A 24,436-nucleotide genomic window follows, 5' to 3' on the forward strand; every position below is an offset into this window, starting at 1 on the left:
TCACTGACTCAGGGCCAAGGAAAAATCTTCCTACAGTCTTCTTCATAAGTTTGAAAGGAGAAATCTCAAAATCAGAAGTGTTTCTCAACCCAAATCCAGGATAAAGAGGTTCAGTGAATGTGGTGTGGAAGGTGTGGAGGTGGATCAGAGAGTCAGAGGAGACTCTGTAGAAGGACAGAGTGCCAGCAGGACAGTCCACATACACTGCTGCTCTGTTAGAGACAGAGGGGGAGGAGGAGGAGGAGGAGGAGATGGGTGTTTGTCTGTTATTGTGCCACACAGAGGAATAATGATCAGAGCAGAAAAGACTCCAGGACTGATCATTTCCACCAAACACACACTCATCACTCCTTCCTTTCCTTTTGATTCCTCTGTAACTCACTGATATCCAAGCCCTCCTCGTCCACTCGACCTCCCAGTAACAGCGACCAGTCAGACCATCTCTACACAGCAGCTGTTCACAAACATCAAATCTGTCTGGATGATCAGGATGTGACTGAACCTCCTCCACATGTGTCACCTTCCTGTTGTTGTCAGACAGTTGGAGGTTTGTGTTCACTGTGTTTGTGTCGATTGTGAGTTGACAGAAATCTGATGGAGAGAACAAACACAATCCAGCTGCAGTTATTGATCCATCATCTGTTCATTGATTGACACTTTGATGATGACTCCTGACATCAGAGATGCGAATGATGAAGATGGTTGAATGTGTGCTGCTTTGTTTTCATGAATCCCATTAAAAACACACTTACACTTCCTCAGACCTGGTCTCAACCATCGGCCTCCAGCAGGCTCCACCCTGAAAGGAGGAGGGGGGGTCAGAGCAGCACAGTCAGCATGCACACATGGACATTACATGGCTCTCATACACACACTGTTACACACTGATAAAGGAACAGTCCAACATTTTGACACATAAATGTTTCAACTTCAAAAGAGCAAAACTCATAATCACATCACATTTAATCTCCTTTATTAAGCACGATGTCCAGGGAGCATTGACATGTGCCACAGTCAAGGTTCAACACACTGTGACATTCATGCTGTCAGGGAGTGGCTGCATATTAAATGTAAAGACTGGGACTGGCTACAAAACTGATTCAGTACAGGTAGAGTGCAGCAGCCAGTGCATCACATATTTTGAGCTAATGCAGCAGTCATCACACCACATACTGCTTTCTATGTAAAGGAGCCTTCATTCTCAGATTAGGGCTGTTTGTGACCATAAAGTCTGTCTCACAAGGGCAGCCACTGGTCCAGGCGAGGATGCCTCCACAGTGGGATGTCTGAGGGTGCAGACATGGGTGAAGTTAGGACCAGGTGCCAGTGGACCTGTGTGCCTCTGGAGATAGGAGTTATTGTTTCACTCCACCAAAAGCAGGAGAGAAAGATGTTTATTAATAATCCTTCTAATTAATAAATGCTCTGTAGAGCAAATTTGTTCAAGGTAAACAAACATAAAATATGGAAACAGCATCAACCAATCACAATGCTGCACTCTTGCAGGAGGAGGTTGTGATTTGATGCATGTGATGAATATATTTATTTCTTATTCTCCTAACAGGAAAATTATCCTTTATTTTTGTATATTTATACTAACATAAGTGCATTTAAAGGCTCGTCATCTTGATTTATTTATTTATTCAGAAATGATGTCAAACAATAATACAGGGAAACCTTGAATTAAATGACACAATTCTTGGTCATTGATGGTTACAGCTAACAGTGTCTCTGGGACCACTTTGGACAGCATTTGACTGAAGTGCTGTTTGGCTGCAGGGCCACCATGAAGGCTCTTTCTGGAGCTCTCAGTGCTGCAACACATATCCTGCAGTGCAGGCTGCAGTGTACCAGGACCAGTGGTTGTTAATGCTACATCCACTTTACAGTCAAAAACACCCACTAGTCTGGGCCTAACACCCAACCAGTGACCCGGTTTCCTCCACCAGCTCCATCCCTTTGTTTCTTAATCTCTTCTTTCTGTTGGAATGATTATTTCTTATTATAATTTGAATTTCAAGGTTGATCGACCAAAGTTAATTCACTTTGACTGCATTCTATTTTTCTGTTGTTTTCTACTAACTATTATCACAAAGTCCAGAAGATCAATTTGATATTTTAGCACAAACAAGTTTCAGTAGTAAACGCTCAGAAGCAGCAAACTAGCAGTGCAAAATAGCCCATTTTAGTAGGCGGCCAGTTAAGTTGAGTGACCTAGTAATCCATTTACTTTTACTAATATGTTTTTCTAAGCTGGGGAAACAACTTCCCCCTAACTCTAGTTTATGCTGGGCCAGGCTAAACATGTCCTGGACATGGTCTCTGCACACAGATAAAGCTTAAAATAAATAAAGAGAGTGAAAATGTCAGTTCCTTTCCAGAGATCAGTTTGAACAGGCTGCACCGTTGTTGCTGACAGAGATTTTGTCCTATGAGACCCCATACAGACATCTACTGTTTAAGTTAGAGCAGAATGGAAAAATGTTCCTATATGTGTGATTGTTCAAATAACACTGGTTTCCAGCGTTAAGTAATCAGACAGAGCCAGTTTCCTCATCTATCAGACACTGTTTGTGGCTGTAACGGCCATCTACATTCCTCAGAGTGTCCAGTCTTAGCTGCTCAAGCATCTTCACTGCTGCCTCTCCTGGGTTATTGTAGCTCAGGTCCAGCTCTTTCAGATGGGAAGAACTGGAGCTAAAAGCTGAGACCAGAGACTTGCAACCTTCCTCTGTGACCAGGCAGCCTGACAGCCTGCAGACATGACAAATACTCTTAGAGAAGAGAAAAATAGCTAAATGCAAACAGGAAATCGCAGCCAAAAATCATTAAGAAATGGCATGACTGAAACAGGAGTTTAAAATGGCCATTAGTCAATCTAAACCTTAGATTGTAAACCTCTAAACCTTATATACTGAACATTTCAAGAACGCTGACCTGAGTGTTTCCAGTTCACAATATGGACTTTTCAGTCCAGAAGACAAAACTTTCACTCCAGAGTCCTTCAGGTCATTGTTACTCAGGTCAAGCTGTCTCAAACTAGAGGGCTGGGAGCTGAGTAGTGAAGGCAGAGTTTCACAGCTTCTCTCTTAGAGATTACAGACACTCAATCTGAAGAGACAATAATGAGAAAAATAACAATGTTAAACTTTCTGGTCTGAACCTTTGAAAAATACATGATCTAGATAAAATATCATCTCTATAGAGGTTAAATCATGTGGAGGGTTAATTAATCATCAATAATTAATCGATGAATCATCATTAAATAATTTATTAAATGTCATTAATGGATTAAGTTCAAAATACTTATTAAATATATACATACATCATTGATTTAATGCCAAATAATTTCTTTTCCAACATTTACAATAAATTAATTAAAAATTTAATGATTTTTAAATAAATGTAATTAATCAATTAATAACACATTTAATTAATTATTTAAGAATCTATTTATTTAATTCATTTGGGCCCTTCTAGCCCTGCAGCTGGGCATGTGCTTACATATCCACTGGTATGTGTCCTACAGGTATTCTCACAGCAGTGCTGCTGAACATTAAATGACCAGCAGATGTCAGTTCTTCATAATAAGCAGTTAAACTTTGTGTGATCTGCCTTTGGGCGAAGCAACAAAGCCGGAAAAATTGGACACATTCACAGAGCTTTACCACACCATCACTAGACAACAATGGAATTATTTTAACTAAAAACAAATAATCAGAAAGTCTTCTGCCTGGTCTCGTACCTCTGTGTTTCTGTAACATGAATAATGAGCAGGGGTCGGCAACCCAGGAAGAGTGTCAGCAGAGCACATGTGGAACTGAACCATTCGCTTGTCTTAATTATCTGATGTTTATATGTGTTACACTTTTTCAATCTTTAATTTTAAATTGAAACTAACATTTAAAAACATTTGGTACAATGTGGAAAGAGGAAGAGTATTTCCAGCAGGAGCAGAAACGTCTGACTCAGCATGACGATGCTGTTGGTGGATACTGAAGAGCTCAGCCTGTCAAGACAGGATTAGGTTATCGTTTTCAAAAATGTTTATTCAATTATATTCTGAGGCCAGTTATCTGGTATAATCTTTGGAAGTCTATTAAAATAAAAATGAAATCAGATGTGTGGTCTTTTGGTTGTTTTTGTTTTGTTCAATAAGCAGATGTTGGTGTTTCAGCAATGCAGTAACTTAAGTTTAAAAGGCTTGTTAGAAACTATGAAACACATCATTCAGACTTGTGGACATTAGAAGACGACTAATAATCATCATGAATAAGACTAAAGGCAGGAAGGTGTCCTTTATAACTAATAATATTAATAACTAATAATATTAATATCATAGTCTGTCTGCAGCTGAGACAATACAAACTCAAACTGTGGGGAGAAGATTATATCACTTCAGTTTAAATTGACCTTAAGCGCCACATTTTCACAGACTTCTTTATTTACAGCATTTTTTACGTGCTGTATAGATTATACAGTTAGGTCCATAAATATCTGGACAGAGAGAACTTCATTTCTGATTTTGGTTCTGTACATACACTAAAATCTATTTTAAATGCAACAACTCAGATGTGTTTGAAGTGCAGACTTTCAGCTTTAATTCAGGGGGTTGAACAAAGAGATGCAGAAGAATGTGAGGAACTAAAGCATGTTCAACACAATCCCTTCATTTCAGGGGAAATGTGGAGGAAAAATTAGAAAAATTAAATAACTTAATTAAATTAATTAAATCATAAGATTGTCAGCTGATAACCAGCTTCATGCGACCGCTTATCCTGGTCCCAGTGTTAGGGTCAGTGAATCCAGTTAACAGAAAGATATCCTGGATATACTTGACTGACTTTTTAGACTCAAGATTAATAATCATAAAAATTATAGTCTAACATCCAGAAATCTGCACGATGTGTTTCATTATGTCTAACAAGCCTTGTACAGTTAAAGCTAACAGTTACTACATGCATCAGTACATTTCTATATTTTTATATCTATAAAAAGAAATCTGACACTTGCGAGACTTTATCAAAGGTGTGAGCGTCACAGCAGATGCCTTTGTGTCAAAGTAGCTGAGGATCAAACAGAAAAACATGAAGGTTTTCCTGGCCTGGGATTTTATACAAATATTCTGCAGTACATCAAAAAGCAAAGAAAACCATTAATGAACATATGAACATGACCTGATGCTGCTGACGTGAAGCAGAGCAAAGTTACAGAGGTTTGATTACAGACACAGCTGAGCATTTTGCAATTTTGCATCATTTTAAAAAGTTTAAATTTGTTCAGTATTGAACGGCAGAAACGAGGCTTTGTTTTCAGAAGTAAGTAAAAGAAAAAAAAACAGCGGCCGACAGGCTGTAAGAACGGTAGACTTGTGCATAACAAGCAAGCGAATAATGCAGAAAACAGGAAACTGTTCTTGAAGTACAGAGAGAGAGAGAGAGAGAGAGAGAGAGAGCTGTGCATGAAGTGTGATTTTATCCTGGTGGCAGCAAAACAATCAGAGGGAATTCATGACGATGTTTATGTGAAGCGTAGTTTGGAGCTTCTTTTGCTGCTGGTTTACTCAATATTGTTTGGAGAGACATCAAACCTGCAGCTTCAGAATCAGCGCAAAAAGGGCGTAAACACAAAGCGCGGAGCCGCCGCAACATCAGAATCAGCGAGCTGTCGGCTTTCAGCTCGTGTCCGTGCAGTCAGGTGAGAAAGTCACATCTCACTGATTCTGATGCGTCGGCGGCTCCGCGCTTTGTGTTTACATCTTTGTGCAGAATCCGTGTTCCTGCTCTCATTTACGGTTTTAGCTGTTTGGTGGTTGTTGAAATTTTGGGAGGTTTAACCTGAGATTCTGGCGTTTTGGCCAAAATAAATTTATATTAAAAAATCGATTCAGGGTTTTAATGAATCGATATCACGTTATCCAAGCCAGAATCGATTTTAATCGATAAATCGATAATCAAAACCACCCCTGATGCATATACACGGGTCACACTGCTTATTGAAACTCCCCAAAGATCAGATCTTAATCAGACAGGTTTCTGTTTTCAAAGTTTAGACTTTGCTTCTATTGGACTTTTTATCAGTAACACGTGCTTACTTTCTGCAGGAACAGTTGAAACTAACATAAATAAATAACTCCAGAGCTGATAGTCAGCAGGGGGTTTACAAGTTGTGGCCGCGTTGTCGGCGGTATAAGCTCGACCACTTGCAAGGTGAGCTGGCAGACATCACTGAACTCATCAGAGATGATTAGGTTCATTTTGACAAAGTGAGCAGATATTTAACCTCCTAGGACCTGGCGTCCACATATGTGGACATCACATTTTGGGTTGTTTAGACCAAAATACTACATTTTGCTCTACAAGGGCCTGATATCCACTCACAAGGATGTTATACTGCCACTGTGCTATCAAAATTTTAGACAAATATCCTCATATGTGGCTCTCATTTTTCTCAGAAACAAAAAATGTGGTAATTCTTTGTTTTTACATTCATCAGGTCCCAATCAGCCCAAATATCAAAGAGAAACTAAAAATGAATGCCACGGAGGAGTTTGGGTCTTAGGAGGTTAAAGATTGTGCCACTACATTCTTGTCTAGAAGATATTAAAGTGTATTTGGTGACACACAAAAGGGTAAAGTTTAAGTATAGTTTGGGTCCACACATGTCCAAACCCTGGTGTGTAGGCCTACTTAGTTTTGAGGAATTGTCATGGGACCGGGGTCTGGGTGACCCAGGGCCTGTAAGAAGTTATGGACATGTGTGTTTTTGGTGCTGCTGTCTCCTGTTTCCATGTTTGTGTATCTAGGTGTGTGTGTGGGTGTGTCAGCCAGGAGCCTGGCCACACCTGCGGAGGAGAATTACTCACACCTGCAGCTGATCAAGCCTCGTCAGAGGAGCTACTTAGGAGTGTGGTGGAGCTCTCTCCGATGCTGGATCATTGCGTAACTTCACGTTAGTCTCTTGGCGAGTTAGTTAAGGTTAGTCTGCTGCATTGTGGCGTTGCTGACGGCTGCCTCTTTGTTATTCCCCAGGAGGAGTGTGGAGACGAGAGGGCAGCGAGCACGGGGTGCTCAGACACTGAGGAGCGGAGACAAAGAACACTAACACTGGCAAGAGGACATGTCAGAGTCGGGAACGCACTGGGGATTTATTGTTGTTTGGATTATTTTGCATCACTGTAAATAAACGCACTGACCTCATCAAAGAGTCCAGCATTTGGGTCGTCCTTCCCCTCATCATAGTCTGCCACGCAGGCCGTGACAGAAAAGCCCACTAAAAGAACGCCCACCAGACCAAAGCAATGGTTTTGACTTGATCAGCATTAACCCCGCCCCCTGACTTTGATGGGTGAAGCTGACAAATAAAATGTATTTATGAACAGCGATGCAGGGCCAGGAGTAGCAACGTGAATTAAATAAATACATCATTAAATAATTCATTAAATGTGTCAGTAAAATAATCAAAATAGAAAACAAACCAATAATTGATTAAATATCCATCCATCCATCCATCCATTTTCATCCGCTTTATCCGAGGCCGGGTCGCGGGGGCAGCAGCCTAAGCAAAGAGGCCCAGACCTCCCTCTCCCCAGCCACCTCCTCCAGCTTATCCGGGGGAATACCAAGGCGTTCCCAGGCTAGCCGAGAGATATAATCTCTCCAGCGTGTCCTGGGTCTGCCCCGGGGCCTCCTCCCGGTGGGACATGCCTCGAACACCTCACCCAGGAGGCGCCCAGGGGGCATCCTTGTCAGATGCCCGAACCACCTCAGCTGACTCCTTTCGATGTGGAGCAGCAGCGGCTCTACTCTGAGCCCCTCCCGGATGGCCGAACTTCTCACCCTATCTCTAAGGGAGAGGCCAGCCACCCTTCGGAGGAAGCTCATTTCTGCCGCTCGTATCCGCGATCTCGTTCTTTCGGTCACTACCCACAGCTCGTGGCCATAGGTGAGGGTAGGGACGTAGATCGACCGGTAAATTGAGAGCTTCGCTTTTACACTCAGCTCCCTCTTCACCACGACGGACCGGTGCAGCGTCCGCATTACTGCAGCTGCAGCCCCAATCCGTCTGTCGATCTCCGGCTCCCTTCTCCCATCACTCGCGAACAAGACCCCGAGATACTTGAACTCCTCCACTTGGGGCAGGAACTCATCCCCGACCCGGAGTGGGCACTCCACCCTTTTCCGGCTGAGAACCATGGCCTCAGATTTGGAGGTGCTGATCCTCATTCCCGCTGCTTCACACTCGGCTGCGAACCGCTCCAGTGCGAGCTGGAGGCCCTCACCCGATGAAGCCAACAGAACCACATCATCCGCAAAAATCAGAGATGAGATTCTGAGGCCACCAAAGCGAAAGCCCTCCGCCACTTGGCTGCGCCTAGAAATCCTGTCCATAAAAATTATGAACAGAACCGGAGACAAAGGGCAGCCCTGGCGGAGCCCATCACCCACCGGGAACGAGTCCGACTTATTGCCGGCAATGCGAACCAAGCTCTTGCAACGGTTGTATAGGGATCGAATGGCCCGTAGCAATGGGCCAGAAACCCCATACTCCCGCAGCACCTCCCACAGGACACCCCGAGGGACACGGTCGAATGCCTTCTCCAAGTCCACAAAACACATGTAGACTGGTTGGGCAAACTCCCATGCACCCTCAAGTATCCTCGAGAGGATAAAGAGCTGGTCCAGTGTTCCGCGACCAGGACGAAAACCGCATTGTTCCTCCTGTATCCGAGGTTCGACTAACGGACGAACTCTCCTTTCCAGCACCCTGGCATAGACTTTCCCAGGGAGGCTGAGGAGTGTGATCCCCCTGTAGTTGGAACACACCCTCCGGTCCCCCTTCTTAAAGATGGGGACCACCACCCCGGTCTGCCATTCCACAGGTACGGCCCCTGATCTCCACGCAACATTGCAAAGGCGTGTCAACCAGGACAGCCCTACAACATCCAGAGCCTTCAGGAACTCGGGGCGGACCTCATCAACACCAGGGGCTCTGCCACCAAGGAGTTGTTTAACTGCCTCAGTGACCTCGCCCCCGGAAATTGGCGGGTCATTCCCCTCATCCCCAGACTCTGCTTCCTCCTCGGAAGACGTGTCAGTGGGATTAACGAGGTCTTCGAAGTATTCCTTCCACCGCCTGACAATTTTCTCAGTCGACGTCAACAGCGCTCCGCCAGCACTATACACAGTGCAGGTAGAGCACCGCTTTCCCCTCCTGAGACGCCTGACGGTTTGCCAGAATCTCTTCGAGGCAGTCCGAAAGTCTTTTTCCATGGCCTCTCCGAACTCCTCCCACACCCGAGTTTTTGCTTCAGCCACTGCCCGAGCCGCATTCCGCTTGGCCTGTCGATACCTGTCGGCTGCCTCCGGAGTCCCACAGGCTAACCAAGCCTGATAGGACTCCTTCTTCAGCCTGGTGGCTCCCTTCACCTCTGGTGACCACCATTTGGTTCGGGGATTACCACCACGGCAGGCACCAACCACCCTGCGGCCGCAGCTCAATGCAGCAGCTTCGGCAATGGAGACGCTGAACATGGTCCATTCGGACTCAATGTCCCCAGTCTCCCTCGGAATGCTGTCAAAGCTCTGCCGGAGGTGTGCGTTGAAGATCTCGCGGACTGGGGCCTCTGCTAGACGTTCCCAGCACACCCTCACTACGCGTTTAGGTGCACCAGGTCTGTCCAGTGTCCTCCCCCGCCACCTGATCCAACTCACCACCAGGTGGTGATCAGTTGACAGCTCAGCCCCTCTCTTTACCCGAGTGTCCAGAACATATGGTCGCAGGTCTGGTGATACGATTACAAAATCGATCATCGACCTACGGCCTAGAGCATCCTGGTGCCACGTGCACTTATGGACACTCTTATGTTCGAACAGGGTGTTCGTTATGGCCAAACTGTGATTAGCACAGAAGTCCAATAACAAAGCACCGCTCGGGTTCAGATCAGGGAGGCCGTTCCTCCCAATCACGCCCCTCCAGGTCTCGCTGTCGTTACCCACGTGAGCATTGAAGTCTCCCAGCAGGACAACAGAGTCTCCAGGTGGAGCACCTTCCAGCACCCCCCCCAGGGACTCTAAGAAGGCTGAGTACTCTGAACTGCCACTCGGCGCATAAGCACAGATGACAGTCAGGACCCGTTCCCCGACCCTAAGGCGCAGGGAACAAACCCTCTCGTCCACCGGGAAAAACCCCAACGAACCGGCAGCAAGCCGAGGGGATATTAGAATACCCACCCCAGCCCGCGGCCTCTCACCAGGGGCAACTCCAGACTGAGACAGAGTCCAGCCCCTCTCCAGGAGACTGGTTCCAGAGCCCAAGCCATGCGTAGAGGTGAGCCCGACTATATCTAGCCGGTACCTCTCAACCTCACGCACTAACTCAGGCTCCTTCCCCACCAGAGAGGTGACATTCCATGTCCCTTTGATTAAATATGTAATTAACTAATTTGAATTGTATATAAACAAATAATGAAACATTTTAAATGAAATTAATGGATAATTCATTATTAATATATTTCTTTAATTGACTATGTACATTTTTAAATTAATTACTGAAATAATTAATTCATTAGTGATGTATTAATTTAATACAACCATAAAATACCATAAAATTGCTAATTTACTCAAAATCTATTTAAAACATCAATATTAAAGGTTAACTTATGATAATGAATACATGCAACTATAACTGATGACATAAAAATGAGGATTTCTTAAGCTGAAGCCAAAGTGCTGACTCATTTTTCATGTTACTCTCAAATGTTTTCCTTAATAACAAGAACATAATTACACTTTAGCCACAAGAGGGCAGCAGCATTAATACAAGTCACGTGTATATAAAGGTACAGTGATTATATTACAGTGATTTTGACAAAAACAAAACAGTTGATGGCAGTGTGTTTTTCCATGACAGAATAATTACGCACACCCCACTTTGCAGTTATTTATTGTAAAAAATGTTTGGAATCATGTATGATTTCCGTTCCACTTTGTGTTGGTCTTTCACGTGGAATTCCAATAAAACTGATTCATGTTTGTGCTGTAATGTGACAAAATGTGGGAAAGTTCAAGGGGGCCGAATACTTTTGCAAGCCACTGTAAAGTTCACTATCAGTAACATCATAGCACCACCCAGCTGTATAGAAACTCCGTCATGCTAGCTAGTACACAGTATGAGTTATTGTAACTGACTGTAAAAAGTCAGCACAAGGAAAATAAACTCCACCTAAACTTGGTTTATATCTGACCCAGACAGACTGCAGGTCATAACTTCTTACCTGAAGTTCAGTTCACCTGACACTCGGACCAGCAGCCGCCTCGGGTCTCTGCTCCTCCTGCCTCCCCTTTCCCTCATCCACCTGCTGCCTCTGTGGAAGCTCCGCCATAGCCACCACCAAACAACTGACTTATTTTTACATATCGACCAGCATCCGGCCAATCCGCCATCTTTCATTGTTTATACCGTTAGAAAAAAATAAAAAAAACATCATCAGCCCATAAAAATGAAAAATCACCATCAGTATGCCCGATGGCCAGTCCAGCTATGGTCGTGCCATCAGTTAACCCTTCACGTGGCAGCTGTGACACGCGTGCCCAGGGTTGCCGACCCCTGCTCTAAAGCATCTGATTTGGATTCCTGAGATCAAATATATTTTCCTTTGGCTTTGTTTTCTTCCCATTTGTGGCTTTAATGTAGTGTTACATCCTGTTTGTTTGCTTCCCTCTGTATACATGTCCAGATTCACTGTTATGTTTCTATTCTTACATTGCTGTGTGATCACTGTTCCCTCTGCTGACTGATGTGACCTTTTGTATCTCACACTGATACTTGTCATATTTGTATCTGCGCCTAAAAGATAAAAAGTTTTCCACGCTAAAACACAGCTCCACCTCCTGCAGTTCTCCCTCTGAACCACTAGATGTCTCTGTTATCTAAATGAAGACGTGCAGCACAGCAACCACAGCAGCGCTCAGATCACACGTGTCCTGTTATTATGTATAAAAGCATGAAACAGGTGAGACAGGTGGGATCAATATTAATGTTGTGGAAATATATGAAAAAGCAACAGAAGAGTGAAAACATTTCCTGTTTCTAGAAAGATCTTTCAGCTCATAGCTGCTCACAGACTGTATTTACAAGTGACAAACTGCAACTCTACAGTACATCTACAGTATATATCAAATATATTCTGTATTCAAATCTATTGAGTGATGTTTGAAAGTCTTTCCAGGTGAGTTTGATCCAGGAGGGTCTGAAGCCAGAGTCAGACAGAGACTGTGCAGAGACTGTAGAAGGACAGAGCAGCAGCAGAGCAGTCCAGATACACTGATGATCCTCTGTCAGATCCAGAGGGACACACAGGGATGATGCTGGACTCTACATTGTGTCTGACAGTGGAGCTGTTCTCAGAGCAGTTCACTCTGCAGCACTGACAGTCATCTGCACTTCTTCTCATTCCTCTGTCAGTCACTGCTGGATGAAGCTCTCCTCTCCACCTCCCAGTAACATGGCCCAGTCAGAGCGTCTCTACACACAAGCTGCTGCTGCTTCAACCTCTCTGGATCATCAGGACACAGCTCCTCCTCTCTCAGCACACACACCGTCCTGTTTACCATCATCACCTCCTGCAGAGAGAAGAAGGAAGAGCAGAGGAGATAAACGAGTGTTTCCAGAGACTCTTCATCAGCTGTCAGTCAGTGATGCAGCACATCCAGTATAAAGAGCAGCAGGGACTTCAGTGCTGGGACTGTACTAGGACTCATTGTTGCTTCACTTTTTCTAATCTTTGGATTTTTATTGAAGTTGATGAAAATGTTTTTCCCTCCTAGTTTGAGTTTGGACTTTCATTCATTAGAAGAACCTTGGTGTGTCCACTCTGAGCTCTGTAGGAACCCCAACAACAAGCCCAACAATCCAGATGGACGGTTCCAGCTGTTAACTGGAGGAATTCCATCCAAACATCTGCTCTCACTAAATTCTTCCTCACCTACAGACTGTGTTCTTCACTGCTTTAAACTTGGAAATGAATGCAGTCATTGGTCTGCGTGCTGCTTTGTTCAGAGAGCTGATTGGCTGTTGACAGTGTTTGATCAGAGCGTGTCAGCCGTTACTATGGTGACCATAAAGGTCAGAAACAGGAAGTGTTTGTGTCCAATCCTGAAGCCTGTCACCATTCTCCTCTCACAGCTTCACTGAGAAGCTGCAGCTTTACAGGAAACACTGGATCTTTGTTTCATACTGACTGTGTTTAGTACAATACTGCTGACAGCACCACCCACTCACTCCATCACTCTACTTACACCAGAGTCTCCAGTCTGTAGTCTGGACTCTGCTGAAGATCAGACAGCTGCTTCACTCCTGAATCCTGCAGGTTGTCGTTGTATCTCAGGTCTAGCTCTCTCAGATGGGAGGGGTTGGACTTCAGTGCTGCTGCCAGATAATCACAGCTGATCTTTGACAAACCACACCACCTCAATCTGTATAAAGAATGAAAGATGTAAGTTTATTAGACAAAGTGTGAGCTTGAAATCATTCAGTGTTTCATCATCTGTTCAGAGCTGAAGAAGGTTCAGAATGTAGAAGTTTAGAAAATGGAAACTCCAAACAGCTGAAGCCAACAGGAAGCAGCTTCAAACAGGAAACTGTGCAGAGTTTCAGACTATATGTCCTGATGCAGCCAGTTGGATTTTGGAGATTTGAATCTCTGTTCTGTGACTAAGTCCTTGAATCATTTCTTCCAGTTGGTCCAACAAGACAGACTAAGTGTTGGACATGTGTTGTGGCTCCATTAGGGGAGCTTCTAAATGTGATGTGATGGCCCCTCTGGGTCTGTCAGGTCACAGCACTGGAGAGAGCTCAAACTGGGCACACAGTTGTTCCAGTCTGGACCAAAGACTCTATACTGGGACTGAGGGACTGCTTTGACTGCTCCCACTGGGACTTTTTAAAGGCTCATGTTCTCACTTAGATCATCGATTTCTACTTACATTTATTTCTGGGAAAAATGGGGATTACTTTGGAAACAGGAAGTATTTTCCCCAATAAGCAGCCCTGGATTAGTAAATCACTCCAACATGTTCTCAGGCAGAAGAAGCTGTCTTGTTATGAGGGAGAGAAGAAAAAGATTGAGGCACAGAAACTTGTTGAAAGAGAGATAAAGCAGCTAAAATCAGGTGTAAAAGTAAAGCAGAGGATGAGCTGAATAAAGGACACTCAAGGCTGGCTTGGAAAGGAATGAAGTCCATGGTGGGGATGCAGAACAAGGAGCAAAGATGAATGTGATGCTGAATCAGCAGAAGACTTGGACTCATTTGATTCCAGCTTTGATATCATTGATTTCAATGAAGAGCTTTGTGATTGTAGCAAAGGGCTGGTAGCTCTGAGAGTCCCACTGATGAGGTGTTTGTGTGGAAATCTCTTAGTGGGACCAAAGAGAGAAAAAGCCCTGGTCCTGATGCTGTGGGAGGGAAATGATTGAAGTGTGCTGTGAGGAACTGACTGGGAGATTTTCACACATTTTCCAGTCCTCCTTGGAACAACAGGAAGTTCCCAGCATATGGAAACAAAGGTTAAGTGTCCTATGGCACTCAGTGATGATGGTGCTGTGGCCCCACCACCTCCACCTCTTTGTAAAGGAACTAACTGTAATCTGAAGCTTCAAATGGGACTAAGACTTCCTCCACTAGGTGGCAGTGTCTGATGAGAAAGTGTTAGTGGAGCTGGCCTGGAGTCAGAAACAGGAAGATGCAGGATTTGGGCTGAAATGGGGGAAAGTGGTTCGCACTAGTGCCTTAAAGCAAGAAGGTTGTAGGTTGAAGCTTGTTGGCCTTTCTGTGGAGGTTGGATGTTCTCCCACAGTCCAATGAAATGCTGCTTAGGTTCATTGGTGCTTCTAAATTGGCTGTAGGTGTGGATGTGAGAGAGTGCTTCTCTGTCTCTCTCTGTTGGCCCTGTGATGGACTGCTCACCTGTGCAGGTGGACCACGCCTCTTGCCCTATGACAGCTAGGGCACAGGCTGCAGCCCTGTGAGCCTAAGCTGAATAAACAGTTAGCAAAAATGATCCATAGATGGCCTGAAATCCCCCAGTTAGCAGTTTGGTAGATAGCTATGACATGCTAATCCCATCCAGCAGCTGTATTCTACCTGTAAGCTGATCCCTGCTGAGCCAAAGCACTTTTTCATATACAAATTACAACCTTTAATAGAAACCTATTGGTCAGCATCTTATTAGCCTGCTGTTAGCTTCATTCCACAGAAAACTGAGAGAAACTAACAGAGTTGATAAAGAATAAAGAGAAATGTGCTGATTTAAAGCCTTTGAAGTGCTTCAGATGATCTCTGTCCACTTCTGTCCACTCATTCATTCATGTAAGCTTTCTAATGCAGCTTTGATCTCCACAGTCTGCTTCATGAAACTCATTCTAACCCTGAATGTCAGAGTGTTCCTCCTTCTCTTTCCCATCATTCATGCTGGCAGTGGAGGAGATTTGGATGTTGGACTGTGTTTTGGATGATGTGTGTATGTTTGTGTTGGACTGCTGTCTGTAAAGCAAACGCACATTTTGCTTTGGATTTCAGTGTCAGACAGACTTTAAGGTGGAATGAAGAGTTGGAGAGTTTCACAGTGAATTATCCAGTGGAGGATTTTTCTTCTTCTTTGAAGGTTTGAAATGTGAACATTGTTCTGCTGCAGTCAATGGACTAAACCAGAGAAGAAGAAAACAGACTTTACCATGAAGATCCTCAGTGTGGATCAGTATAATATCAGCCTGATGTCTGCAGTTTAGTGTCAGCACAACTTTCACATCATATTCATCTCAGCACAACTAAAACATGCTGACTGACCTCAGAGTTTCAAGTCCACATCCTGGACTCTCCAGGAAACCACACAGATGCTTCACTCCTGAATCCTGCAGCTTGTTGTTCCTGCTCAGCTCCAGCTCTCTCAGATGGGAGGGGTTGGACTTCAGTGCTGCTGCCAGATAATCACAGCTGATCTCTGACAAACCACAGTCCCTCAATCTGTATAAAGAATGAAAGATGTAAGTTTATTAGACAAAGTGTGAGCTTGAAATCATTCAGTGTTTCATCATCTGTTCAGAGCTGAAGAAGGTTCAGAATGTAGAAGTTTAGAAAATGGAAACTCCAAACAGCTGAAGCCAACAGGAAGCAGCTTCAAACAGGAAACTGTGCAGAGTTTCAGACTATATGTCCTGATGCAGCCAGTTGGATTTTGGAGATTTGAATCTCTGTTCTGTGACTAAGTCCTTGAATCATTTCTTCCAGTTGGTCCAACAAGACAGACTAAGTGTTGGACATGTGTTGTGGCTCCATTAGGGGAGCTTCTAAATGTGATGTGATGGCCCCTCTAGGTCTGTCAGGTCACAGCACTGAAGATAGCTCAAACTGGGCACACAGTTGTTCCAGTTCCAGTCTGGACCAAAGACTCTATACTGGGACTGAGGGACTGCTTTGACTGCACCCAATGGGACTTTTTAAAGGCTCGTGTTCTCACTTAGATCATCGATTTCTACTTACATTTATTTCTGGGAAAAATGGGGATTACTTTGGAAACAGGAAGTATTTTCCCCAATAAGCAGCCCTGGATTAGTAAATCACTCCAACATGTTCTCAGGCAGAAGAAGCTGTCTTGTTATGAGGGAGAGAAGAAAAAGATTGAGGCACAGAAACTTGTTGAAAGAGAGATAAAGCAGCTAAAATCAGGTGTAAAAGTAAAGCAGAGGATGAGCTGAATAAAGGACACTCAAGGCTGGCTTGGAAAGGAATGAAGTCCATGGTGGGGATGCAGAACAAGGAGCAAAGATGAATGTGATGCTGAATCAGCAGAAGACTTGGACTCATTGGATTCCAGCTTTGATATCATTGATTTCAATGAAGAGCTTTGTGATTGTAGCAAAGGGCTGGTAGCTCTGAGAGTCCCACTGATGAGGTGTTTGTGTGGAAATCTCTTAGTGGGACCAAAGAGAGAAAAAGCCCTGGTTCTGATGCTGTGGGAGGGAAATGATTGAAGTGTGCTGTGAGGAACTGACTGGGAGATTTTCACACATTTTCCAGTCCTCCTTGGAACAACAGGAAGTTCCCAGCATATGGAAACAAAGGTTAAGTGTCCTATGGCACTCAGTGATGATGGTGCTGTGGCCCCACCACCTCCACCTCTTTGTAAAGGAACTAACTGTAATCTGAAGCTTCAAATGGAACTAAGACTTCCTCCACTAGGTGGCAGTGTCTGATGAGAAAGTGTTAGTGGAGCTGGCCTGGAGTCAGAAACAGGAAGATGCAGGATTTGGGCTGAAATGGGGAAAAGTGGTTAGCACTAGTGCCTTAAAGCAAGAAGGTTGTAGGTTGAAGCTTGTTGGCCTTTCTGTGGAGGTTGGATGTTCTCCCACAGTCCAATGAAATGCTGCTTAGGTTCATTGGTGCTTCTAAATTGGCTGTAGGTGTGGATGTGAGAGAGTGCTTCTCTGTCTCTCTCTGTTGGCCCTGTGATGGACTGCTCACCTGTGCAGGTGGACCACGCCTCTTGCCCTATGACAGCTAGGGCACAGGCTGCAGCCCTGTGAGCCTAAGCTGAATAAACAGTTAGCAAAAATGATCCATAGATGGCCTGAAATCCCCCAGTTAGCAGTTTGGTAGATAGCTATGACATGCTAATCCCATCCAGCAGCTGTATTCTACCTGTAAGCTGATCCCTGCTGAGCCAAAGCACTTTTTCATATACAAATTACAACCTTTAATAGAAACCTATTGGTCAGCATCTTATTAGCCTGCTGTTAGCTTCATTCCACAGAAAACTGAGAGAAACTAACAGAGTTGATAAAGAATAAAGAGAAATGTGCTGATTTAAAGCCTTTGAAGTGCTTCGGATGATCTCTGTCCACTTCTGTCCACTCATTCATTCATGTAAGCTTTCTAATGCAGCTTTGATCTTCACAGTCTGCTTCATGAAACTCATTCTAACCTTGAATGTCAGAGTGTTCCTCCTTCTCTTTCCCATCATTCATGCTGGCAGTGGAGGAGATTTGGATGTTGGACTGTGTTTTGGATGATGTGTGTATGTTTGTGTTGGACTGCTGTCTGTAAAGCAAACGCACATTTTGCTTTGGATTTCAGTGTCAGACAGACTTTAAGGTGGAATGAAGAGTTGGAGAGTTTCACAGTGAATTATCCAGTGGAGGATTTTTCTTCTTCTTTGAAGGTTTGAAATGTGAACATTGTTCTGCTGCAGTCAATGGACTAAACCAGAGTAGAAGAAAACAGACTTTACCATGAAGATCCTCAGTGTGGATCAGTATAATATCAGCCTGATGTCTGCAGTTTAGTGTCAGCACAACTTTCACATCATATTCATCTCAGCACAACTAAAACATGCTGACTGACCTCAGAGTTTCAAGTCCACATCCTGGACTCTCCAGGAAACCACACAGATGCTTCACTCCTGAATCCTGCAGCTTGTTGTTGGAGCTCAGGTCCAGCTGTCTCAGATGGGAGGGGTTGGACTTCAGTGCTGCTGCCAGATAATCACAGCTGATCTCTGACAAACCACAGTCCCTCAATCTGTATAAAGAATGAAAGATGTAAGTTTATTAGACAAAGTGTGAGCTTGAAATCATTCAGTGTTTCATCATCTGTTCAGAGCTGAAGAAGGTTCAGAATGTAGAAGTTTAGAAAATGGAAACTCCAAACAGCTGAAGCCAACAGGAAGCAGCTTCAAACAAACATAACACGAGAAAAAAACTCTGAATGTTTCACATTAAAGTCGTACATTTCTCATAAAAACAGGACAAAGACTTGAAAAAGTCGTGTTTTTCCTTCCAGGAACCACAAGGCTTCACTTTTAAAGGTGAAGTGTGAAAGAAATGGACATATTTGAAGTCCAACACCTTTTTCCAGTCACATTATTAAAGCAGACAAACTACAAGCTCATTTTCATTCCAACAAGTCATCTTCTGACCTGGACTAACAACACTGGTCTCTATGTGCAGCTGGCTGTGAGACCAGTGCTCAGGGAGCGTCTACAAAGTGCAACACTGAAAGAACATCACACACTCATTTGCTTCCATCATCCAACCTGAAGAGGAAACAGAGACGCCTCCCCTTCAAAGTAAAAGCTGCTCCTTTTGGACACAGTATCAAAGAAAGTCTACAGTATAACATAGAAAAGACAGAACAAAGTTTTGGTTGTTTTTAAATTGTGCAGAAATGAAACTACACTAAGCTCAATTATGTGACAGACATTTCATCCCATGTCAGTTTGGCCTCATCCTGGGCCGGATTATCCAGCACACACTCTGACCACAGGCCCAGGGGCCACGCACAGCTGGCTCCATCCAAGAGACAGGAAACAAACCAACACAATAATAAAAAGCACCATGTGATCTTCTTACATCTTCAAGACAAACATAGTAAAAACATGATATTTGTTTCCTGATAAAATGATGTGACAGGTAGAACAGAGTAAAGTGGTGGTGTTACAGCCTTTCTCCCCTCTGCTGCCGAGGCTGTTAGTCTCTCCCAAACTCAGCTACAGGACTTCCAAATGAATGAAAGCAGCAGAAGTGGCTTTACAAATGAAAGAGGAAGCGGAGAAGAAGAGGAGAGGGAGGCCACCCTGACCATCACTCCAGCTGAAAACATCACACTTCCATTAGAGTTGGTGAGAAAATGTTGAGCAGGATGAGCTGCTGGCTAATCTGGAGGCTGTAGCAGCAGCTCACAGTCACAGTGGATTTCCACTCATGAAAAAGCTCTGGCTGCTTCATTTCTCATTTCATATCAGAGACTTTAATGCTTCACTGAAGCTGTACTGTGATGCTTCCATATCCCAGTGAGGCCTCCATAATGATTTCAGCTGTTCTGTACACACACTGTGTGCCCTGTATGGCTCAAAGTCTCTGCAGCCTGTTTTTATCTGCTATCATCAGATCTTCATCATCCTCATTCACATCCCTCACACACTCTACAGCCTCATCAGCACTGACTTCATCTTCACTGACTGATGGAGCACAACATGAACCTGTGGAGGCTGAAACACTGTCCTGTCAAACATCTCCCCGTCACCACTCCACTTCTGTCAGCCTTTAAATGAACCCTGCTCAAGTCTGTCACTTCTGTTTGGAGCCACAAGGAAAAACTGTTGCTCAGTCGTTTGGAAAGACAACATTTCTGAAAGCACTCAAACTTCTTCACATTTGTCTTCAGACACATCCTGAACATTTAGGAACTAAAGAAAGTTTCAAACATCAAAGACCTGAAATATAGAAAAACAACAACAGCCGCAGTCAGTGAACTCACCTCAGAGTCTCCAGTCGACGGTTTGGACTCTCCAGTCCAGCACACAGAAGCTTCACACCTGAATCCTGGAGGCCATCATTTCTACTCATGTCCAGCTGTGTCAGATGGGAGGGGTTGGACTTCAGAGCTGAGGCCACAACTTCACAGTGAGACTCTGAGAGTCCACAGTGAGTCAGTCTGTGATGATAGAAAATATAAAATGTGTTATTATAAAAGCAGAAAATCTGCATTATAAACACAGACTGAATGTATATGAAGACAAAACAGAGTGAGGTCATAATCTGATGAATCTGCTCTTCACATCTGTGCTTCAGCTCCTCTTACTGTGTTTGACATGACACAACGATTGAGTCTCTCTCAGACCTGCAGACTTTTAATGAGAATATTTGTTTGGCTTTAATCTGCAGATGAAGGAGGAAGATGGTGTCACATTTAGGCTTCCATAATGTCCACAGTCTGTCACTGAGATCTGATCCAGAGTCAGAGTGAAGACACACATTTGGACTGTTTCCTGTTTTGACTCCAGAACATTTTGAATGAGTTCAGCTCAGTGAAGAGTTCCAGCTGGAAAGATGATCTCTGTTTGCTACCTGCTGTCAGGTACGACTGTTCACGTCCACACGCAGGAAAAACCTGCTGACTGTTACCAAACGGAGCAGAAATCTCATCACTGGACAATAATGATGAATGAACTCAGAGCTGCTGATATCAGATCTGATTTCAGGGGAACTAAACACAGAAATGATTGGCTCATTTTAGCTTTCTGAGCCATTATCTGCTGGTGTGTCGCTAGTTGGCAGAAAATGATTTGTATTCCTGTTCAGGGCTTCAGTGTTTATGAGTCCAGATCCAGGTGACAGCAAGTCAAAATGATGTTACCTGTCTGTGTCCAGCAGCAGCCTGTATTCACTTTGAATATTGTTATAACCTGACATGGATCAGTTTGTCTTTGATTGGTTTGTAAATGTCACTGTTTCCATTGGACCTGAGTGACGTACAAAGACAGAGAGGGAGAGAAAGGAGAGAGAGGATGGAGACAGCAAAGAGAGAGCAAACACAAACAGGTGAGAGTGGACAGGTGACCAAGGTCAGCAACCAATCAGAGAGCTTCTGTTTGACCCACAGTCACTGATGATGACTGCACATAACCAAGCAGTGTGTTACTCTGATATCAAATATGGATCCTGCTCTTATAATAATGATCATCAGATGATATTATTGTGTTATTTTGTAGCTGAATACGATGTTTGTGTGATTATCAGTGAAAGAAGCAGTGAGGAGGATGGAGAGAGAGAGAGGACAGAGGCTGAAGTTAGAAACACTAAAAGGATTTTTCATGGATTTCATGGATGATTTGAGTGATTTCCAGCAGGACACTTAAACATGTCAGTGGACGTCCTAAAGAACATATTCACTGATATGAAACGTGTCATTGAACAGGATTAATATCAGTGGAAACATGGTGGACACAGCTGTGACTGCATGGATGTGACACACTTCAAATCTGTTCTCCACTCTTGGATTTGGGATCCATGGAGCTGCTGCTGAGTCTGTACAATAAAGGAATGGTGTGGAAGGTTGCAGCGTACGGACACAAACACTTTGTGGTTACAATCTGATTTTATTTTCAACATTAAACTACTAACCTACACTGATCAATGATGTTAATGATCACATCTGGACTCACCCAGCCTTTCTGCAGGTCCTCACAGCTGGAATCAGTCTCTGTCGTCCCCACTCTGATGTGTTGTACTTCTGCAGGTCCAACTCATCCAGAACCTCCTCTGACATCTGCAGCATGAAGGCCAGAGCTGAGCACTGGATCTCAGAGAGTTCCTTCTTTGATCTGTTCTCTGACTTCAGGAACTCTTGGATCTCCTGAAATAATGAGAGGTCGTTCATCTCCATCAGACAGTGGAAGATGTTGATGCTTCTGTCAGGAGAGATTTCATCACTGTTCATCTTCTTCAGGTTGTTGATGACTCTCTGGATGGTTCCTGGACTGATCTCTGTCTGACCCAGCAGACCTACTAAGAGTCTCTGGTTGGACTCCAGACAGAGGCCATGAAGGAAGCGAACAAACAGGTCCAGGTGGCCATTTTTACTCTGGAGGGATTTCTCCATGGCTCTGCTCAGAAATACATCAAGTGATTGGGGATCTTTGTCATCAAAAAAACTGAAAATCATCTTGGTGAAAGATTCTGATTTTAGAAACATCTTCAGCACCTTTGTCTTCCTGTTGGTGTGACAGTGGAACATGTAGACAGCAGCCAGAAACTCCTGAATGCTCAGATGAACAAAGCAGTAGACTGGTTTCTGGAAGATCACACACTCTCTTTTGAAGATCTCTGTACAAACTCCAGAGTACACCGAGGCCTCTGTCACATCCAGACCACACTGCTCCAGGTCTTCTTGGTAGAACATGATGTTTCCTTTCTCCAGATGTTCAAACGCCAGCCTCCCCAGCTTCAGAAGAACTTCCCTGTCAGCCTCCGTCAGCTCCTGTGGACTCGTCTCATGTCCCTCATGGTACTTGTTCTTCTTCCTCTTTGTCTGAACCAGCAGGAAGTGTGAGTACATGTCAGTCAGGGTCTTGGGCAGCTCTCCTCTCTGCTCTGTAGTCAACATGTGCTCCAGAACTGTAGCAGTGATCCAGCAGAAGACTGGGATACTACACATGATGTGGAGGCTCCTGGATGTCTTCATGTGGGAGATGATTCTGCTGGACAGCTCTTCATCACTGAATCTCCTCCTGAAGTACTCCTCCTTCTGGGCGTCAGTGAAGCCTCGTACTTCTGTTAGCCTGTCAACACATGTAGGAGGGATCTGATTGGCTGCTGCGGGTCGGGAAGTTATCCAGACGAGAGCCGAGGGAAGCAGATTCCCCTGGATGAGGTTTGTCAGCAGCTGGCTGACTGATGACTTCTGTGTGACATCAGACAGCAGCTTCCTGTTGGTGAAATCCAATGAAAGTCTGCTTTCATCCAGGCCGTCAAAGATGAACAAAAGCTGAGAGACAGCCAGCTTCTCTGCTGTGACCTTCTGTAATGTTGGATGGAAAACATGGAGCAGCTCCAGAAGACTGTACTGCTCATCTCTGATCAGGTTCAGCTCCCTGAATGAAAGCAGAACCACCACACTGACATGTTGGTTCTCCAAGCCCTCTGCCCAGTCCAGAGTGAACTTCTGCACTGAGAAGGTTTTTCCAACACCAGCCACGCCGTTGGTCAGAACCACTCTGATGGGTCTCTGTTGGTCAGGTAAGGCTTTAAAGATGTCCTGGCACCTGATTGGAGCGTCATGGAGGGCGTCCATCTTGGAAGCTGTCTCCAGCTGCCTCACCTCATGTTGGGTATGAACCTCTTCACTCTGTCCCTCTGTGATGTAGAGCTCAGTGTAGATGGTGTTGAGGAGGGTTCTACTTCCTGTTTCATCACTTCCTTCAGTCACACGTTCACATCTCCTCCTCAGACTGATCTTATGTTCATCTAAAACCTCCTGCAGACCAACATCTGCTGAAAGAAAGAAAAACAATGAGACTAAAGAGAAAGAAAACTCTTCAATGTCTGAACAACACGAGAAGTCCAGTTTTCAGAAATGAGTCCATCAGCAGACAGATGTTCAGTCTTACTTTGTACACAGCTGCTCTGACTGGCTGTCTGCAGTCCAGCTCTGCTTCTGGATCTTTCTCCACACTGGGGACAGGAGGAGTCTCCCGATGAAGCAGACTGGTCCCAGTATGAGGAGATGCACTGTCTGCAGAACCAGTGTCCACAGCTGGTAGAGACTGGATCCTTCAGGACGTCCTGACACAAAGCACAGCAGGACAGCTGCTCCTCATCACAAACACCACTCCTCTTCCTCTCTCTGTGAACACATTTCTTTATCACTAAAACATTTACTGTCAGTGAAAAACATCCAGATGTGACCAAACTGCAGTTCCTCACAGTTCCTTTGATTTCATCAACACTAATGAGCTGCTCTTCCTGTCTGCCTGTCTCATTAAACACTGAGTGATGAATACAAACTCAACACTTCCTGCAGACTTCCTGACTTCACAATAAAAGCTTTCCATCAGAGACACAGTTATGACTTTCACTGTTTTACAGCCGCTGTGTGCAGAT

At 44.3% G+C, this 24,436-nt stretch overlaps 1 protein-coding gene across 1 annotated transcript in view; it reads right to left on the reverse strand.

The window, feature by feature from the left end:
- Positions 1-24,436, reverse strand: part of LOC308393807 (uncharacterized protein) — an 810,936-nt gene that overhangs the window by 779,728 nt on the left and 6,772 nt on the right. The window contains exons 5-9 of the mRNA XM_080877817.1: positions 23,944-24,179; positions 22,000-23,827; positions 20,313-20,489; positions 18,399-18,575; positions 15,846-16,022 (exon numbers count right to left, since the gene is read on the reverse strand). Coding sequence (XP_080733943.1) covers positions 15,846-16,022; positions 18,399-18,575; positions 20,313-20,489; positions 22,000-23,827; positions 23,944-24,179 — 2,595 coding nt within the window. The remainder of the gene's footprint in view (positions 1-15,845; positions 16,023-18,398; positions 18,576-20,312; positions 20,490-21,999; positions 23,828-23,943; positions 24,180-24,436) is intronic.

Source organism: Rhamphochromis sp. 'chilingali', assembly GCF_963969265.1.
Source record: "Rhamphochromis sp. 'chilingali' genome assembly, chromosome: 1".
Lineage (NCBI taxonomy): Eukaryota > Metazoa > Chordata > Actinopteri > Cichliformes > Cichlidae > Rhamphochromis > Rhamphochromis sp. 'chilingali'.